Raw genomic sequence first — 18,031 nt, forward strand, 5'->3', positions numbered from 1 at the left:
GTGGGACGGTCACCTCGGGGAGTGAGGTTCCGTTCCCTAGTGCGTACAAGCTTGCCACTTCCTGTGTGCACCCAGCAAACCTGCTTGTTCCCTTCAAGCGGCCTCAGTAGCCTAGGGGTGCAATCGTGGGTTTTGGCTTGGAACGACCCAGGTTCGGGTACCAGCAGGGCCAAAATTTTTGCTTAAGACCAGTGGTTTTTGTTTTGCTGTGAAATCTTATTTTGGCTGACTGTGCGCATTATTCTCATAAATGATGGTAGTTTGGATTGTTTAGGTTTGTTTCAGGGCAGGGTGTGGCACATTTAACAACTTCCTGCGTTGCGTTGGAGGTGCCTGGCTTGTGCAGTCGCCTACAGGCTTAGCTGGAGCGACGCTTTCCTCACTTACCATCTCCTCCTGCAGTGGTTTGGGGTAATTCAGTCACAACTGCCACATTTCTTTCAAGTTTAAGGGGGCTGTTAGGTCCTCTGCATTTGTTTGAACAGTTTTTCTGAGGAACTTCTGGGATATTTTATGCTAAGGTCAGGTGTGATGCTCCAGCTAACCCATGGGACGACTGTACCCACCTGGTAACAGACTTCAGAAGGCGAGGTCTTAGGGAGGGGAGTGGTGTCGTGTGCATCACTGCACAGTAGGTGATGGACTGTTGCTGGCAGGAGGGTGCAGCTGTGTTGCCTCAAAAGCTTGCGTGCCCTTGGGGCACTGAGCCCTTGGGGCACTGATGTTTTGCAGTCGACTTCAGCCACCTGCCCGATTGCTGTGCACTTGTGTATGGAAATGTATTCACCCTTCATTTTCTGTCCCTGGGCACAGTTTTTCGTGAACTTTGGTGAAGGCAAGGGGCTGCAGCTGCATGCATCGGAGGCAGCCAGTTCACCTATCCATTTATCAAATCAAATCAATCTTTATTTCCAGAGACACTGGATGGTCCCCCAGCTGTAAGCTACTGCGGTAGCTTGACATAGGCCAGGGAACCGTGAGAAGGTGCAGCAAACAGCACATGAAAACAACACGTACTCTTGAAAAGAAAACAACACGTACTCTTGGAAAGATACAAGTTGTTTGACAGCACAATATTTAAAACAATTTCAATAGCTGAAGCACACAAATCGCAAAATTACAGTAGCATGCATTTCAAGGGTAGATTCAAAATTACAGCATAATACCTCGTACATACATTAAATACCACAAACGTGGGGAAAAATGCAACCACAACAAACCTTACAGTTACGATCTCACAAAGAATTGTTTCTTGAAGAAACTGGTGGTTTGCTTGTATTTATTGAATGTTATCGGGAGATTATGTCGTACAGATTGCATTTTATAATTTGTATGAAAATGCAGTACCGTCCATGAATCCCCCCCAGTGGGGATTGCCAACACTTCAATCCCCACTGGGGGGCATTTAGTGGCGGGGCGGGGCATGGTTACAAACAAACACTGAGAAGTCATTTCTAGAATATTGTGGCAACAATGCAGGTCGAGTGACTCCTGATGTAAACAATAGAAATGATGGCGCTCCATTATTGGACAGGCGATTCCAATCACTTCAACCTTCAGGGCAGAGGATGTTCCCAGCAGTTCCCAGCCTTTGGCCCCGGATGCTTGTGCTTTGATCCCAGCGTGATGTGTGTGTGGTCCTGCTGTCACGATTCCCTGCGCCACACGTACCTGGGCCCACCAAGCTCGTATGGAGCTGGAATACCTCTCGTGTGTGCGGCCCCCAGATGGAGTACTACCCACCATCTCCCTGCTCCCCCCATAACGCTGTGCCTCAAGAATCCTTAACCACGCTGGGCTGTGCAATGGCCTGAGCCTGCCCTGAGCAAAGCTCCGAGTCACCCTTGTGGTGTGTCTGGCACTTTGCCTGCTGTTTTTGGCCAACTTGGTTCGTGCCAGTTTTAAAGAGCCATCCCATAGTGTGCAGTGCGAGACACAGCAGCAGTGTTGCCATTGTAGTGTTGGAACGATTCTGCGTTTATTCCCGAGAATGGATTGAAATGGGAGGGCAGCGTTTTGTGGAATGGCCCACGCTATGTGCGTGCCGAGCCCACCTTCAGCTGCAGTTTGCAGCTTGCTTGGGGCACAGGGTTTTCACACATCACTCACAATGGCCGGTCTTGGTGTCCAACAAAGTGGTGCTCTGGGAAGAATTGCTCTGCCTTTTGCAGGAAGTCCGTCAACAAACCGGAAAGTTTTGGGTGAGTGGCCTGCCTTGCGCGAAGACGTGGGGCATTGTAGCTGTGCGGGACGTGGGAGAAATGATGCGGAGGACGAACTGACTGCCCCCAAGGCTCCGGCACAGTGGAGTGCCAGTTTCATTGTTTTACTGGGAAAGGTCCAGCCTGAGGGCGAAAGTTGGCACGTCCAAGCAGCGTGGTTGAAGTGGAAGTGAAGTGTCACGAGGACCTTTCCATGCAAGTGCGGGACCAATGCTTGTCGACAACGCAATGCTGCCGGGACAATGGATCACATGTCACCTCCAACAACCACCAAAAAAGATGCCGCATCATCTCGCGCTCGTTCTCCCGCAATAAAATTGCTGTGCCTGCTTCTGATTGGGGCAAAGAAAGCATCTCGTGTATTCTCTCAACAAGCATTGCCAGAAGGTCGCTCAGGGTGTGCTGCCCTGCTGAGTGACATTTGTTACGATTTATTTCGGCACTTCTCAAATTCTCCTACACCTCTGTTCGAATGGCAACACACCTGTCATTGTATGCCTAATATTCCTGAGCTGGGTTCACTCCCCTGTTCTCGGCTGGTTATACAGACTGTTGTTTAGTGGTCAATGATGTGGCAAGGCCTCGTGGGATTTCTGCAGCAAGGTAAACGGGAGTGGAATGATGCAGCCATTCCAGTAACGCGTTTTCTTCCTGCCAATAATTTAATACGGGGATTGAAAAACAGTGCCTGTGTTGTGGTCTGCCTCATGTTTGTGGGAGCATCTTATTTCCGTCGGAACATGCAGTAGCTCAGCTCTTTGAGCCCGCCTCCAATCGCCCAGTATCCGAGTCCCTGGCTGCCCTGATACAACAACCATGTGGCCATGCAAGGAGTGGGCTCAGCTGAAGCGAGGCACGGAATTCAAGCTGCAAACCCTGGCGCTAGCAGGGGTCTGTGAAGCGCAATGTAAATGGTGGCACCATTTGCGGGGCCATGAAGGCAAAGTTTAGGCTTGGTTGTACTGGAAAGGCCACTTTGTCCCATAACCAATTACTATACCATTGCCTGCGACTGAACTCGGCTTACACCAACAGTTACCTTTTTCGCCTCGGACTGACAACCAGCTCGCACTGCGACAACTGTTCTTCTGTAGAAACCATTGAACATATTTTATTAGAATGAATGGTATACTTGGCACCGAGATCGATCCCGTTCTCTTGAAGATATTGGACACCTAGAACAAGGGCGGTGACTCTCAAGACTATCCTAGGACTATGCCCCTCAAGGCAGCGTCAGGCTCTAAAAAGTTTGTTTTCCTATTCGGAGGACACTGGTCACATCTTCAAATGGTGAATTTTGTGAAACAGTCTGAAAAATAGTCCATCAAGCGCGTCAAGCCACGCCAGTGTTTTTTTTTTTTCTTCACCTCTTTCTAGGGGCTTTTTTCCCTACATCCCCGATCCCTAGCGGAGAAGCATGTAGGAAATTGCAAATGCCGGCAAAACTGTCTGCTTTTATTGCAAACTTTGAGCAAATAAAGGGGATGTTAAGGAAAACGTGAAGCAGTGGCAACTTCTCATCCACTTTCTAGCAACTTTTCTATTACATGACAGAATCTTGTTTGTGTGGTTGGGGCCCACCATTACCCTAAGCCACTGCAAGACACCACGTGGCTGGTCGATTGTAGGGGGGCCTCTCGGTTCCTCTTGGTCGTATAACCTGCGCGTTAATGCTCAGTACGTTGGCACACTGACAACGATGTTCTTAGTGCTGAAAACGTCGCTGTAGCATGAAGCTTAAAAGTTTTTCAGTACTACTTCAGTTTTTTCAGTTAAAAACAGGGGGGCTAAAATGCAGTGAGGTACTGAAGCCTTGTTTTTACAAGTTGAAGTTGTAATTTTTCTTCACGGCCCCTTTAAATGGAAGCCATCATTGGAGAACCCTTTCAACCCTGACCAGTATTGGCCCATTCCTCATTTCATCTCCATCTCTTTGGTACTCTTGTTCGGCCTATTTTTGCACCATTTTCCAACCACTTAGAGGAGCTTGGGTCAATTTAATCCATTTTGTGGCACTGCTTCCAAATGAAGGTTTACGTGCACTGCTGTTCCACTGGGACTGCTGTAGGAGCTGTGTTTTGACTAACTAAAGTGCAAACAAGAAAAACGAACCAGAACTCGTACAAATTTAGGATCAAATAATGGTGCAGGTCATTTGAAATTTTTGCCACTGTGCCGCCTGAAGCATTAAAGTGCAAGTCAAAAGCCAACTGAATGCAGATATGGGACAAACTGTTTCATAAAATTGACAGTTGGGCTAGTTGGTTTTGATTCATCGCAAGTAGCACTAGATACGGGACACAGAAGAGAAGGCACACACGACGGCGTTGTCGTGTGTGTCTTCTCTTCTGTGTCCCGTATCTAGCGCTACTTACGATGAAACAAACTGTTTGAAGCACAACCATGGACATAGGTCTATTGCACGAAAGGCTGCATTGCAAGCTAGGTTTTAAGTGTAACTGTAGAAAAAAGCTTGTGCATGTGCATTATAAAAAGGCGCATTTTTCTTTGTGCATGTGCATTATAAAAAGGCGCATTTTTCTAACAGGCAGGACAGTACGCTTCAGCCGAGTTTCTCAAAACGTGCCTGATGTTTGTGCAGTGTTACCATGGTGTGTGACTTTTTCTTACTGGTTTGCACGCTTACGGTAGCAAGCTTAGAGGCTTCTGGAGGCAAGTCGGCAATTATTTCACTGAAGTTAATGTGAAGAGTACGTTAATGCGATAGCTTGAAGTGGCTCATTGACCGAAAAAGCCACCATGCCAGAAATGTGGCTGAAAAATTCCCATTGGCTGCAAATTCACACGTGGCAGCCTGACGTACCAATTGATTTACTAGGACTACGTGGCTGTGAGTGCAGGTATGCGTCTGCCTGATGCCCCCATTGGCTGCCACATTGCTGTGAACGCAACGTGAAGACCATGAGCATGGCATATGTCAACTTGGGTATGCACTGGCCTGACGTTAGGCGTTGTGTTACAATTTGAGGTGCCTGCAGCTTGACCACAATGGTTTTGGCACTGCTTGGCACACATGGTGGGAACTCTAGACGTAGACAGCCCGACATTACGCATTGTCGACTGGTACCAACATCTTTGTGTACGAGTTTGACACATCGTAAGGCTTAACATTAGGGCTACCAAACGCTAAGCCTAAACGTAAGCCTGACAAAAATTGGGCAGAAGGGGCGCAAAGAAAAAGGATAATGATGGGCATGTGCCATGCCTGCCACTCTCACTACTCCCTCACCCAGTTATGCAGCAGTCACCAGTGAGCCAGGGTGCCTGTTGAACCCTCTGCCAACACCGTCGCTTCTACTGCTTTCAATGCCAGGGAACATGACGGCGCTCACAATACGGTCCGGCATATCCATTGGGCAATTCAACTCGAGTGAATTTTTAGAATATAAAATGAAAGGTGCTTCTTCCGAGTGCAATGCTTTTTGAGGTTTTGTTCAAACCTTCACATTTGGCTCACGTTTGCATTCAGGGAATTACAACTGGCCAATTTTCAATTGGTGCGTTTTTTTAACAGCAAAGCTGTCTATGGCTAGTTTCTGAAAATTTTTGTCTACAGGCGAAGTTGCGTCGACAAAAAATTTCTACTCTTGCGGCAAAGCCAACTTTCTGGTGGATGCTTTGTAGCCCTCACTCTAATGAAAGCATCTTCAACCTTTTCAGCCCTGGATTTTTTATTTCAAAGAAAAAACTTTTTTTTGTGTGTTTTTCCGAACATTTTAACGCTACGAGCCTACAAAAAAAGAGAAAAAGACCTTGTGCTGCAAGTAGTTAGCCGTTTACAGGCATTATATCTAATTCTAATTAATGGTATCATCTACAGGCTTGACGACAGGAATGACATCTAAGCGCTGCCATCAGGTATGTCGTACTAACTCGTAGTCATTAGAGAGAGAGTAAACATTCATTTCTGAAGATTGGGTAGATGTAACAGAATGCACTGTTGCAAAGCAAGACCGTTGAACGTGGTTGCTACAAACTTGAAAACATTTTTCAGACTGACTGAACTGTCAGACAGTCTGGAAGTAGACCTCGAGGTCAACTTCCAGCTTTTTTTCTCTAGCGGCAGGTTAATCATCTTCCGCTGCTTTTGGAGACCCTGCAGAGGCAACCCCTGGGAACAGAGGTTTGCGCAACCTTGGCTTGTGCTCAACACTTCTGTATAGTATGGCCCCACACCCACCTGAGGCTGCCATTCTCGGCGACTCGTGTCGGCAGCAGCTGCTGAGACCAGCAAGAACGTTCACCACCACACCTACGAGCCCAGCTTTATTCTGAGAGGACACAGCACTACACAGAACAGCAGGCTGCCAGCCATGAAGTCAAAACAGCGAAAATGTGGCAGCCGGAAGCAACAATTCATGTCCCACAGTACAGAGCCAACTTATGCGGCTTGTACTCTTGTACAGGCCCTCAGAAAACACAGCAAAACAAGGACAAGCGGGAACGGTGGAACAAAAACTGTGGACCCACAAGAGCGAACACGCGATGACGAGGGAACAGTGCCGCTGCTTCCACTCGTGCCTTAACGGAGGCTGGGCTACTTTGTACGAGCAGGTTGTGTCTGAGAATGCCCATCTTGGCCTGCTGCCGTACAGACCTCCAGTCTACACCAACGTGCAGACTGGCCTGTTCTTTGAAAGCCCGGAACATGCTCATTACTTTGGGTTCCACATTGCACTGCACATCTGTTTTGAATACGAGCAGCCTCATGGCATTCGAGATGCTGCTTAAGAACGCTGCTCATCATGCTAGCAAACTCAGTCAGTGATTTTAATTCAGAGACCATGCGCGGGGCTAGTGCCCCACATGGCAGCTGTTTCAGTTGAAGCTAAAAAAAAAAAAGAGAGAAAGAAAGAAAAAGGTTCCAAACTGTTTGTACGTTGCTTACCGTTGCAAACCGTTTGCTTACCGTTGGTACGAAAGAAATTGCACTGTGGGTTAGTCGAGTGTAGTTTTTCTTATATAAACATTCCTCTTGCTTCATTTGCTAAGTAAACAACAAGGTTGTGGATTTGCAGGTTTCAGACCAATTGAACTTCCCCTTGCTGCAGCGACACAAACTGCCACTATTAATCAGTGCCCAGACTGCCACCTGAAGCTTCTGGCTGCCTGACCCAGACTTCAAGCAGGCACTTACTGTGAAGTACTGGGTTGTCATAAAATATAGTCGCGACTCGCCCCATTATCATTAAACTGCTGTAGCACTTACCCCAGCAACTAAGCACGAGGCAAAGGTTGGCAGGAAGTGCTGTTAACCAGCAGCACATTCTTTTTCCCCATGTGAGAGTCTCGAGAGATTCAGGGGTGGGCTGAAAGCTGTGGTGCATTAGGTTAGCTGCTGCTCCGGAGGATTACTGAAGGTTGCAAACGGGCAACTAGCACTGCTGAACTGTCCAATGCTTGAAGACATTTTTTTTTTTTTTTTTTTTGTGCCCAAGATAACCAGTTGTCCACAATGTTAGTGAACCTTGACAAGACGTGGTCGGATGACATTTTAACCAAGTCGGCATCCATGCCAAGCTAAAGACGTTCAGTTCATTTCATGTGATTCTCACCTGAACGGGTGTAACAGTCCCCCGGGTACTAGGCGGCTCTGACTCTGGAAAGGAAGGAGGACTGCACGCCACATTCTCGGTGCCATCTTTGCGAGGTGTGATCCGATGAGTGCTCCTTTATTTTGTTCTCCAATTAAAACCTCAGAGTGACTGTGTCTCAGTTACATTAAAAGGCCAGCGAGAGCAACATGTTATATGTACAAGGTCTGTGAAGGAGGAGGAGGCCTGCAAGCTGGTCAACACACACGGGGCGATGGCCTCTCCCAAAGCAAAGAACCGGAGGCACCCTCTATACAATGCGGGGCTGTCGCGAGACGCCGCCTCTCCAGCGGGGGAAGGGTCCACTGCCACCTGGGCCGCGCATGCTATGTACACAGTAGTCTGTGGGTGGCCCCCGCACTTGCCCCCGGGTCTGTACATCTGGAAAGGCGGCGGGAGGAAGGGAACGCACACAAACAACGGAGGTCCCCTTTTCCTTTGGTTCTGACAACTGCGCTCAACACAGCACCAGACATACAGTGTTCCCAACGGCCGCAGCCGCCTGGACAAGAGAAGAAGAACAGGCCAGCAAACGACACCGGGAAAAGCTATCTACACGGACGTGGGGAGCGGGGCAAAAAGAAGGACGAAGAAGCCCCCAGGAAGGTCTCTCTCCAGCACCCTGGTGGCTTTTTTGCACTACACACACGACAGTGGCAAGATGCACTGCAGCTGGGGTCTCGAGAAAGTTTTCCAAAGCGACCCCCCCCTGAGAGTCGACTGCAGCACTTCTGGCTTCCGGGGCCACCCACTGCGCTCCTCAGTGGTCCCACTGGCTCCTCCGGCCCTGTCCCCCTCGCCAGCCGTGCTGCCTGTACTCGCTGCGGCCTCCATTCCAGCCAGCCTGTGGAGGAGGAAGGGGTGCCCCTGGCGGTGGTGGAGGAGGCGCCCCCGGTGGCTTCCAGTAGGGGTCAGCCCACTGCGGGTGGCCTGGTGGCAAGTGGCCCGGTGGCGGGTGGCCTGGCGGTGGGTAGCCCGGTGGAACGACGCCGGGAGGTGGCACGACACCCGGCGGTCCAAACGCGGGATCCACGGGGGGTGGTGGTGCTGAGCCATACATCCCGGCCGGAGGTGGCCCCAGACCAGGTGGAGGCATGGCCGGCGGCATTCCCGGAGGTGGAGTGGCGAACACGGACGGCGGCATGACAGGTGGTGGTGCCACCGCTGGGGCCACCTGCACCGCCTGCTGCATGGTGGGTGCCTGGGGTGCCGGTGGCGGCACGTCCATTTCTTCGAGCTGCTTGCGTGCCATCTCCATGAGCTCGCTGGCCGACTTGGCACCGAGCTGGCTGCCCGTCGATGTAGGCGCTGTCGCGACGGCCGCCTGGGGGGATCCAGTTCCGGCGGCGGGGCTGCCGGATGCTGCCGAAGCAGCAGACACCGCGGCCTTGCGCCGGCGTGGGTCCTGCGGTCGCGCCGCCTCTTCCGTCACCAGCTCGTCCTTGGTCGGCGTCCCTGGAGACCGCGACCCGGCGGCCACTGCCAGTGCAGCCACGGGCATCGGCATTCCGACGTCGCCCACCAGCCTCGAGGTTGGGGGTGGCGAGTCTCCGGGTGGCGGAGGGGTGGCACCGGCACCCCCGTCGGGGTCAGACTCCGGGGTGGAGTCGGCCGCAAAATGCCGCACGATGGGGTCCTCGGTGAGTGCCTTCTTGGCCGCTGCCAGGGGGCTGTGCGTGTGCTGGGGTGAGCCGACGGGCAAGGTGGCGGGCGCCGGCAGGGACCCCAGCACGGCGCCGACGCCTGGGGTGGAAGGGGCGGCGGAAACAGCGGTGGCCGGCACCTTGACCTTGTTGAGCAGCTCCTGCAGGCTGGAGGGCAGGCTGCACCCGCCGGAGGAGCCGTGGCTGAGGAAGGAGAGGCCCGTGTCGGTGGGCAGCGAGCTGTCCAGGAAGGGGATGCCCGACGCCTCCGCCGGGGCCACCACTGCGGGGGGCGGCGGCGGGCTGGCCGGGGGCTTGCCGATGGCCTGCAGCTGGATGGCCTGCTTGCGCTGCAGCTCAATCATGCGCTTCTGTTCTTCCACCTGCAGCGAGGGGGAACAGCAGCAGCAACGGCCGGGTGAGCGGCACCACTCCCCCTTCCAAAAAGCAGCTGGCACCCGCCGTAATCGCACACGACAAGAGCAGAACAAACTCCACCACCAGTGGAAAGTGAAAGGGACACACAGGTTTGCTTCATTCAAACAATAGGGATGTACCTTTGGACAAAAGAGCATGCTTCCACTGCTGAGAAAAAGGCAGACTCCAACTTCCATACTTCCCTCACCGTAACGTGATGTAACTGGCCCTGATGTAATGTGCTTTCTTCACAAGCTCATTCATGGAGCTGTTGACTCTGCCGATTTGCTAACTTCCATCAATTTTCATGTCCCCACACGATGCCGTTCCTCGCCGCTATTTTATCCTGCCGTCAATCATAAAAGTCCTGTCCAGAGAATGCAACTCCTTTACAACTCACTTGAAGTGCCTGATCTGAGTATCTTTGATCGTTACAGCACTTTTGTGCAAGCTGTTAAAAATTCATCTAAAGCCATAGTGTGTACTTGTGTGTTGTAAAATCAGGCGAGTCAGCTATGTAATGCTTGTTCCATTGAGGTTATTTTCATTTCTCATGCTCTTTTTTTGCTATGGTACACATCTTCTGAGTGTGTTCTGAGTGTCTTCTTTTGCGTTGTAGAATCGTGTGAGTCAGCCTTATAATGTTTGATCCATTGATGTTATTTTTACTATACTCTTTTTTCCCCATTGTACACATCTCCCTTTTCTATCCTTTCCCTTGTTTCTTCTGTGCACCACGCTGAAGGCGTCATGCTGTTTGTGGGCACTTATCTAAATAAATAAATAAAAACACTAGGAGATGACTAAGCCACAAAGGCACAGTTCAGCAGGAACCATAAATGGAGCTATGAGGAGACTGAATTTAGTGAACAGTGCCATGCCTGCACAACATCAACACCTTAAAGGGGCCCTGAGATGGATTTCAAAGTGTTTTTGTTTGTGTCAGAAATCTACTCCATAGTCCTTGTAGAAGCAAGTCCGAAAATAGTAAGCATATTCGCTCACGTTATCAAGTTACTACCCCGACGAGACAAAACTATTTATTGGCTCGGCAGCTTGCGATGACGTAGAAGTCCGACCTCGTCCGAGGCGAAGCTCTCATTTCATGGTTGGCCACCGGAATTTTCTTCTATGTCCGCAATTTTTGACGGCGGCGGTTCTACACGCGTTGGTTTACAGCGTCGTCGTTACCATGGTTACTTCAGCGAGTGGGTCGCACATGAGACGGCGACGCCCTCTTTTTTTTATACAGCTATCTTTTCAGTCCTTACGGACTTTGAGTAGGAGGTACTGGTGATTGCGGAAGCCGACCTTGCATGCGCGAGAGTTTCCGTGAACGATAACTTACTTTTACCGTCGCTACATAGCGATACAGAGGCTAGAATTTCTAGTGACTCTAGTAGCGAGCCCCCTGCACCGGCGAAATGTATGCTCGCATCTTGATTAGATTACCTAAAGTTCCCAGAGAACGCCCTCCCCCGAAACATCGCCCACCTCCTTTTACGGGTGAAATATTCAATTTACTGAAAGACGCACCCTCGCCGTAAAATCGATGGCTTTAGCGGCGATGAGTGAACAATAAACCCGAATCATCTCTTCATGTGTTGATACGGTCACTTATTCGTCCTTTCCGCGCTTGACCCGAAAGTTCGCCCGTCTCGAATTTTTCACTGGATATCTTTGGGTGGGTGTTCTTTCGAAACTTTACGACACAGCAAATGCACTGCGCTCGGCGCTTCATACGAGCAATCTTAGTTGATGTTTATTACATTCTTGCTAAATGATGATCAGGAATATGATAGATGACAATTTTTTTCAGAAGAGCGAGCAAAATCTCCGCCGCTACTCCAGCCTCCCACGCTTCCAATGGTTCAGATGCGTTTATGAACTAGTATAGCTGTTTTATGCTTTTAAAATCGTGTTGGGCAAGGTAATATAGGTAACTGCGGAATCATTACAATTTATCTTACTAATTTTATATCAAAATATTTAGCGGAGGCGTGAATTCTGGTTAATGCAATACTTGGTGCTAATTGTTCCCATTACATGGTGGTGTCAATGTCATGTTTTCTATTTTTTTAAGCTCTACAGCAGAAGTATACAGCTCTTTTGAAAGAAAATTATTGTGCTATGAGAGCTTAATCTAAAACGCCTAAGATTCAAGCTATTTCAAACGTTAAGCGAACAGTTCTGGGCAACAAACTTTTGTGTCATTTGCTTTGAGACAAATTCGTCAGATGTTGCTACTTGGCAGCTGGTAAGCCGGAATGAAGAAACCACAGAGTGCAATCCTTTCGTTTTCAGCGGCAAACGGCTACTCTTGCTTCATTAACACGGTAAACGGTAAAGCGCGCTGAGGACACTAGGCAACACGGTTCATTCCGAAGGGCGGGCGCACCAAACCACACTTTCCTGCGATCGTGACTTGATGGGAAGCAATGAAAAGAAACTCTTTGGCGTTACGGGATACGCATGCTCTTCCCCTTGTCGCGACCGGTGCAGAGAATCAGCTGTGACAGCGTTTGGGCTTGAACTGATTTATTCAGCCCGCTTGAGCGAACTTGAGCGTGCGCCTCGTGATCACGAGCAGTGCCTGGCGTCGTCCAAGCGCTGCGTGAGGAGCTCCCGCCTTCGTCATCGGCGCGGCGCTCCCTTGGCGCGCCGTTCGTTACAACCTCATAGCTGAAACAACGTCGAGGCTACGCTCAAAACACAGATGGTGCAAAGAATCCTCTCGGGTACAGCATCCAAAAAGCAAATGCAAAAAAAAAAAACTGATGAAACTCTCACACCAAACACGGAACGCTGAGCGATCACGCTGCGAGCATCGTTTTTCCTGCGCTCACTGTATCCTTCCGCCGAGAACGGAGGAGCGTCAAGCCCGGTTTGGCCCGGTGTGCAAGTGCTTTTCACTCCGGTATAAAACAAACAGGGTGTCTAGCAAATTGCCTAATTCGATTTCCCTGACTTTTCCATGTTTTCCCTGACCATTTTAGACGAAATTCCCTGACTTATATATACAACAGGCGCCATTCTGTGGAAATGGTCCGTGAAGCACATAAAAAGCGTAGAGAAAACACATTCTATCATCGGGAAAAACACATTTGTTGTAAGTGCCCTAATTCTCAAAGTGCACTTGGATTAACTTCAGTTTGTTCATTTTGAGGTTTGCTTGCGTTCAGTTACGTCTTCAGAGAGTTTATTTCATCTTGCAGGATAGAAGCTTCAAGTTGCGCTTCAGCAAGCACCTTTTGCTTTTTTTCGTGATTGTCCTGGCTCGACATGCCACGTGAACCGCATGGTGCGGTTTTGCACGCGATTCGGCCGCATCGGCGTTGCGCGTGCGATTTTTTGACGCCCGCGTCGACGATTCCGCGCGCAGCAGCTTCTGTCTCGCTCAGAACGCATCGCCCGCGGCAGTGGGAGGAGCCTGACGACTTGCGCCAATGGGGAGCCGCGCGCATTATGGGGGCAGTTTCGAAGCTCTCGAGAGAGCCGGCTGGCTCCGCCAGAGATGTTTAGGCTTACCACCCCGGCAGGTATTGCACGGGCGCTTTCACTAGCGGCGCGCATGATGTTTTATAGTACCGTTTTCGCCCACATTATAAGCTTCTTTACCTCACAAGCAACTTCGTGCGTGCCTTGTGCGGCATTTTAGAGAGCGCTTAGAAGCCGTTGCTCGAGCTCCCGTGACCACTTTGCGGTCGAAGCCGCCTCCGCCGGCAGCACCGCGCGCAGCGTGCGGGTGGTTCCGCGGCAGCGTCAGCACGCCTGTGACGTGCGCGGCGCGTTTTTGCGAGCAGAAAACGCCCCATGCGGTTCACACTAAACCATGTCATGTTCCTTTTTGATTATGCAATTCTGGCTCCTGATGTCACAAGAAAGTTCTTTCAAGATTAGTTCCCAAAAAGCGCTGCCTTTTAAAATTGCATGTAATTCTTGCTCCTGATGTCATCAGAAAGTTCTTTCAAGATTAGCTCCCAAAAAGCGTTGCCTTTTAAGATTTGCTGAAAAAAAAAGCGCGCTGTGCGTGCGATTTGGGCACCACCCACGTCGTCCTTCTCCCTAAGTGGGAGAGAAACCCAGCTGCGAGCTGCGTGAACCGCACGGCGAGTTTCTGCACGCGATTCGTGCGCGGTATTTTCACGGCCGCGTCGACAATTTCGTGCCTGCAGTGGCTCCTTTCCTGCACAAGCAAGTGCGTTTGTGCCTTGAGTAGCATTTTAGAGAGCGTTTAGAAGCGGTCGTTGGAGCTAAAGCACTACTCCGAGGCCGGTACCGCCACCATGTTGCCGGCGCCTGCCGCTCGGCACTCACCGTGCGGGTGGTTTCCGCGGCGGCGTCAGCGTGCGCGGCACGTTTTCACTTGCAGAAAAACCAGAAAACGTTTCATGCGGTTCACGCTTTCGTCGCGCGCGAACGAGTTGCGTTCGGTAACTTTTCTTGAGGTCCTCCAACCCTGGTTTCCCCTATTCTAAAACTATGTGGACAGGCCCGGAAGTGGTTTTCCCTGACTGGTACTACTTGATTGAAAAATTCCCTGACAATTTCCTGACTTTTCCCGGTGGCTCAAAATTCCCTGACTTTTCCCGGTTTTCCCGGTCGCTAGACACCCTGACAAATATGTGCGACAGTGTAAACGTGCACACACACACAAAAGATGTTTTTTTGTAGCTTTCCAATGTGTACGCTCGTAAAAAAATTGATTAAATCAAGAGTGCACTATTACGTCACGATTAGTTCAAGAAATGGCTGTTGCGCTCCGATACCATCGACCCCCCCAAAAACCCCATCTCAGGGGCCCTTTAAGTAATGCCTCAAGTTTTAATCGCATTAATTCACTGCTACACACAAAAATCTAATGCCATTCGCTCTATTGTCATTTTCCATTTAAGTTGTTCCGCACAACTTTTTTGCTTTCACGAACACCTTAAATCTGCCTACTCTCAAATGCGATGAGCACCAAATGAAACTACGAAACTCGGCACCAGTGTTTACGTGGAATCATAGCTGAGCTTCGAAATGAGATGATTTTTGTGCCCTCTTGGTGGCGAAGTTCTGGAGAAGAGGGAGTTCACTAAAACAGTAGCGAGACTGGAAGGTCGGCAAGATCATTCCAATTCCCAAGAAAGGTCCATCATCCTCACCTTCCAGCTACCGTCCAATATCACTAATATGCATATGCTGTAAACTTATGGAACATATTATCTACAGTTAGACCTCATTATAACGAGACGGGCTATAACGAAATAATGGATATAACGAGCAAATCGTAATTCCCCTTGAAAGTCCCCATAGAAACCAAGGTATTTAAAACCTCGTTTTAACGAGGTAAAATTTGCCCGTTACGGGATATAACGAACAAATTTCGTTGAGAAATCAAATTTTTAGCTAATTTTTAAACTGCGCAACGCGGATTTGAGACAGCGCGCGACGCGGCAACTGTATTATCAGTTCAAAACTCCCGCCACGCGCGCGAAGCTGGATGGCGCGCCATGCGGACGCTGCGCCCGCGAAGCCATTCCCACCCTCCTTTCACTGCGCCTGACATGCAGACAATGGGGCCCTTCGATATACAGTCTCGGACTCACCGCGGGCTTCCCGAGAAGCAGTCCGACGTTCGATTTTCACATGCATCCCTATGGCTTCGGGGAATCCTCGGACTACCCGCGGACTATCCGCGGTGAGTCCGAGAAGAGCCCCAATGCGTCGCCTTCCTCTCCCCCCCCTCCCCCTGAGCCCCTGTTCGTATCGCCGACGTCGCTGCGTAGTTGTGTGTGCGTGGGTTTTGGCAGTCTTCAGCCTTATCTTTTATCGTACTGCTTGCGTGATTCCAACAACGCGAGTGCGACAGGCGGGAAGCGAAAGCGAAAGACTATCACGCTTGAACAGAAGATGGCTATGATAAAAGCCGTCGCATCGGGCGCGAAGGAAGGTAAGGTGCACTCCGTGGTAAGGTGGCAAGAGACTTTGACGTGTGGACGAGTACGCTGTCCACCATCGTGAGCAACTGAGTCCATCGTCAGTGCTGTTGCACGTGGCGTGAAAGGAAGCGCTAAGGATGGCGTCGGAGGCACTAGATGCGGTGGACGTGCTGCGCCGCTACTTCGGCGCGCACGAGGGCGGCGAAGATGGCGTGAACATAGCGGCCACAGCTGAGCGAGCCATCGCTCGCATCAGGAAGGTGCATCAACGTCCAATTACGGACTTCTTCGAGCCAAGTCTGTTTGAAATACGAGTTTCGAACAACAATAAAGTAGGTTCGTGACTTTTCTTTTTACCTTTGGAATGTGTTTATTTTACTGACTACCGCCGTGCGGCAAGATCCTATTTCGCCCGCTTTTTGTTTTAGGCAACTACAATGCGTATTATTTGCAGTAAATGTCGGCTACGGCTATAACGAAATATTGGCTATAACGAGCAAATCGCGGCGCCCCTTCAATTTCGTTATAACGAGGTTTAACTGTACTCTCAAACCGTCAAATTTCTTTCGTCTGTAAATTTTTTCCACCCCAGTCAGCACGGTTTTCAGAAAGGCCTCTCAAGTGACACCCAACTCGCGCTTTTTATTAACGATATCAGCTCATGTCTTGATCATAATATTCCTGTTGACGCTCTCTTTCTAGATTTCGAAAAAGCTGTTGTTGCGCTATTCCAGTTTGCAATTTATTTCAAACGGGCTGTATTATGCAAGGAGTAATGTAAGTACGCCCAGTTATTTTTAGCGGAGGCTAAAATATCAAGAACGACAGCGTTTTATTGAATTTTCGCGTAGCAGTGACTGTCAAGTGTGCACACGAATTAGCTTGTCATATCCTCCTGAGACCCGAGACATGACGAAGTAAAAAAAGCTAATTTTTTAAAATATTTGAATATACCAGACTACCGAGATAATGCTGATGTCATTCTTTATTTTCTATGACGGTTCGTTGAGAAGCTATCAGATGTGCAATATATTGCACACTGGGACTAAGTTCTCAAAAAATCATGCAACATGATGTCATAGACAGTGTGTGTGTGTGCGTGCGTGTGCGCGTTCCTCTGTGTGTGTGCGTGCGCGTGCGTGCGTGCGCCAGTGTGTGTGCGTGTGCGTGGGCGCGCGTTGGGTTGTGTTGTATTGTGTGCGCGTTGTTTTGTGTATTCGCGTGTGTTGTGTGTGCATGTGCGCGCGTTGTTTCGCGTGCGCGTGCGTGTGTGTGTGCGTGCATGCGTGTGTGCTTTGTTCTGTTGTGTGTGTTATGTGTGTGTTGTTTGTGGGTTATGTGTGTGCGTGTGTGTGTGTGCCTCGCTATTTCTGACAAAAATAAAGCGAATCAGCTATGGAAATTCCGTCCTCTTCCTGGCATCATTAGAAACGCCTGCCTTAGTCTCGTGTGCTCACGATACATCTTTGTTGTCGAGCAAATTATTCTCTTCACCGGTAAATGCCCACTGAAGCAGTTCGTTTTTATTTATTTCGATTGTTTGTCATTATTTTTTATTATTATTTTTTAATTTTTATTTATATTTTTGTCATAGCTAGAGGCATTTTTTAACCTTAACTGGCTGCACTGAAGCAAGCAGCGCAGCATATGTTCATTTTTTTTACTAATTGATATCCTCAGTAGCACTCTGCACTGTTCTGCACGACACTGCACTAATCAGCACCAGTTCAGGTAAAAAAATGCCCCTATTATTATTTTTATTGTGTATTTGCCCAGAAAACCTCTAATTTCAAAGGAGTGAAAGTGCAAATCAAAATATTGGGTTGTGCTAAATGTAGTGTCCAATATTCAACGTTGTCCTGACGTGCAATCTGTTGAACATCAAATTTACTGGTGAAATAAAGAATAAAACATAAAAGTGAAGGCGGAAATAGTGGTGGCGCATAAGACCTTAGTTTTTCATGAGCTCGTAAAACGAAATTCAAGAGCGTCACAGCATTGCTGAATACATGAGAACGGTTTTCCTTGGTGGCTTCAGCAGAAAACCTCCGGACTGAAAAACGCCAATTTTGTTTGTTAGTATGAGCACCACCTCAGAACTACGGTAGCATAAAACACCAGCAGTAGGCACCACCGGTCTCTACTCTAGCTTGGAAACACAGTTTCGGTTTTTGCTTGCAGCTTGTATTGTTTATGAAATGCCTAAATCT

The 18,031-nt window shown here is 49.4% G+C and overlaps 1 protein-coding gene across 1 annotated transcript in view; it reads right to left on the reverse strand.

Moving 5' to 3' along the window:
* Window positions 1-6,487: 6,487 nt before the first annotated feature.
* Window positions 6,488-18,031, reverse strand: part of LOC144175693 (uncharacterized) — a 101,344-nt gene continuing 89,800 nt past the window's right edge. The window contains exon 30 of the mRNA XM_077704732.1: window positions 6,488-9,863. Coding sequence (XP_077560858.1) covers window positions 8,598-9,863 — 1,266 coding nt within the window. The 3' untranslated portion in view covers window positions 6,488-8,597. The remainder of the gene's footprint in view (window positions 9,864-18,031) is intronic.

The sequence above is a fragment of the Haemaphysalis longicornis genome, unplaced genomic scaffold (assembly GCF_048455015.1).
Source record: "Haemaphysalis longicornis isolate Haplotype H1 unplaced genomic scaffold, Haemaphysalis longicornis Haplotype H1 scaffold_3, whole genome shotgun sequence".
NCBI classification, from domain to species: Eukaryota; Metazoa; Arthropoda; class Arachnida; order Ixodida; family Ixodidae; genus Haemaphysalis; species Haemaphysalis longicornis.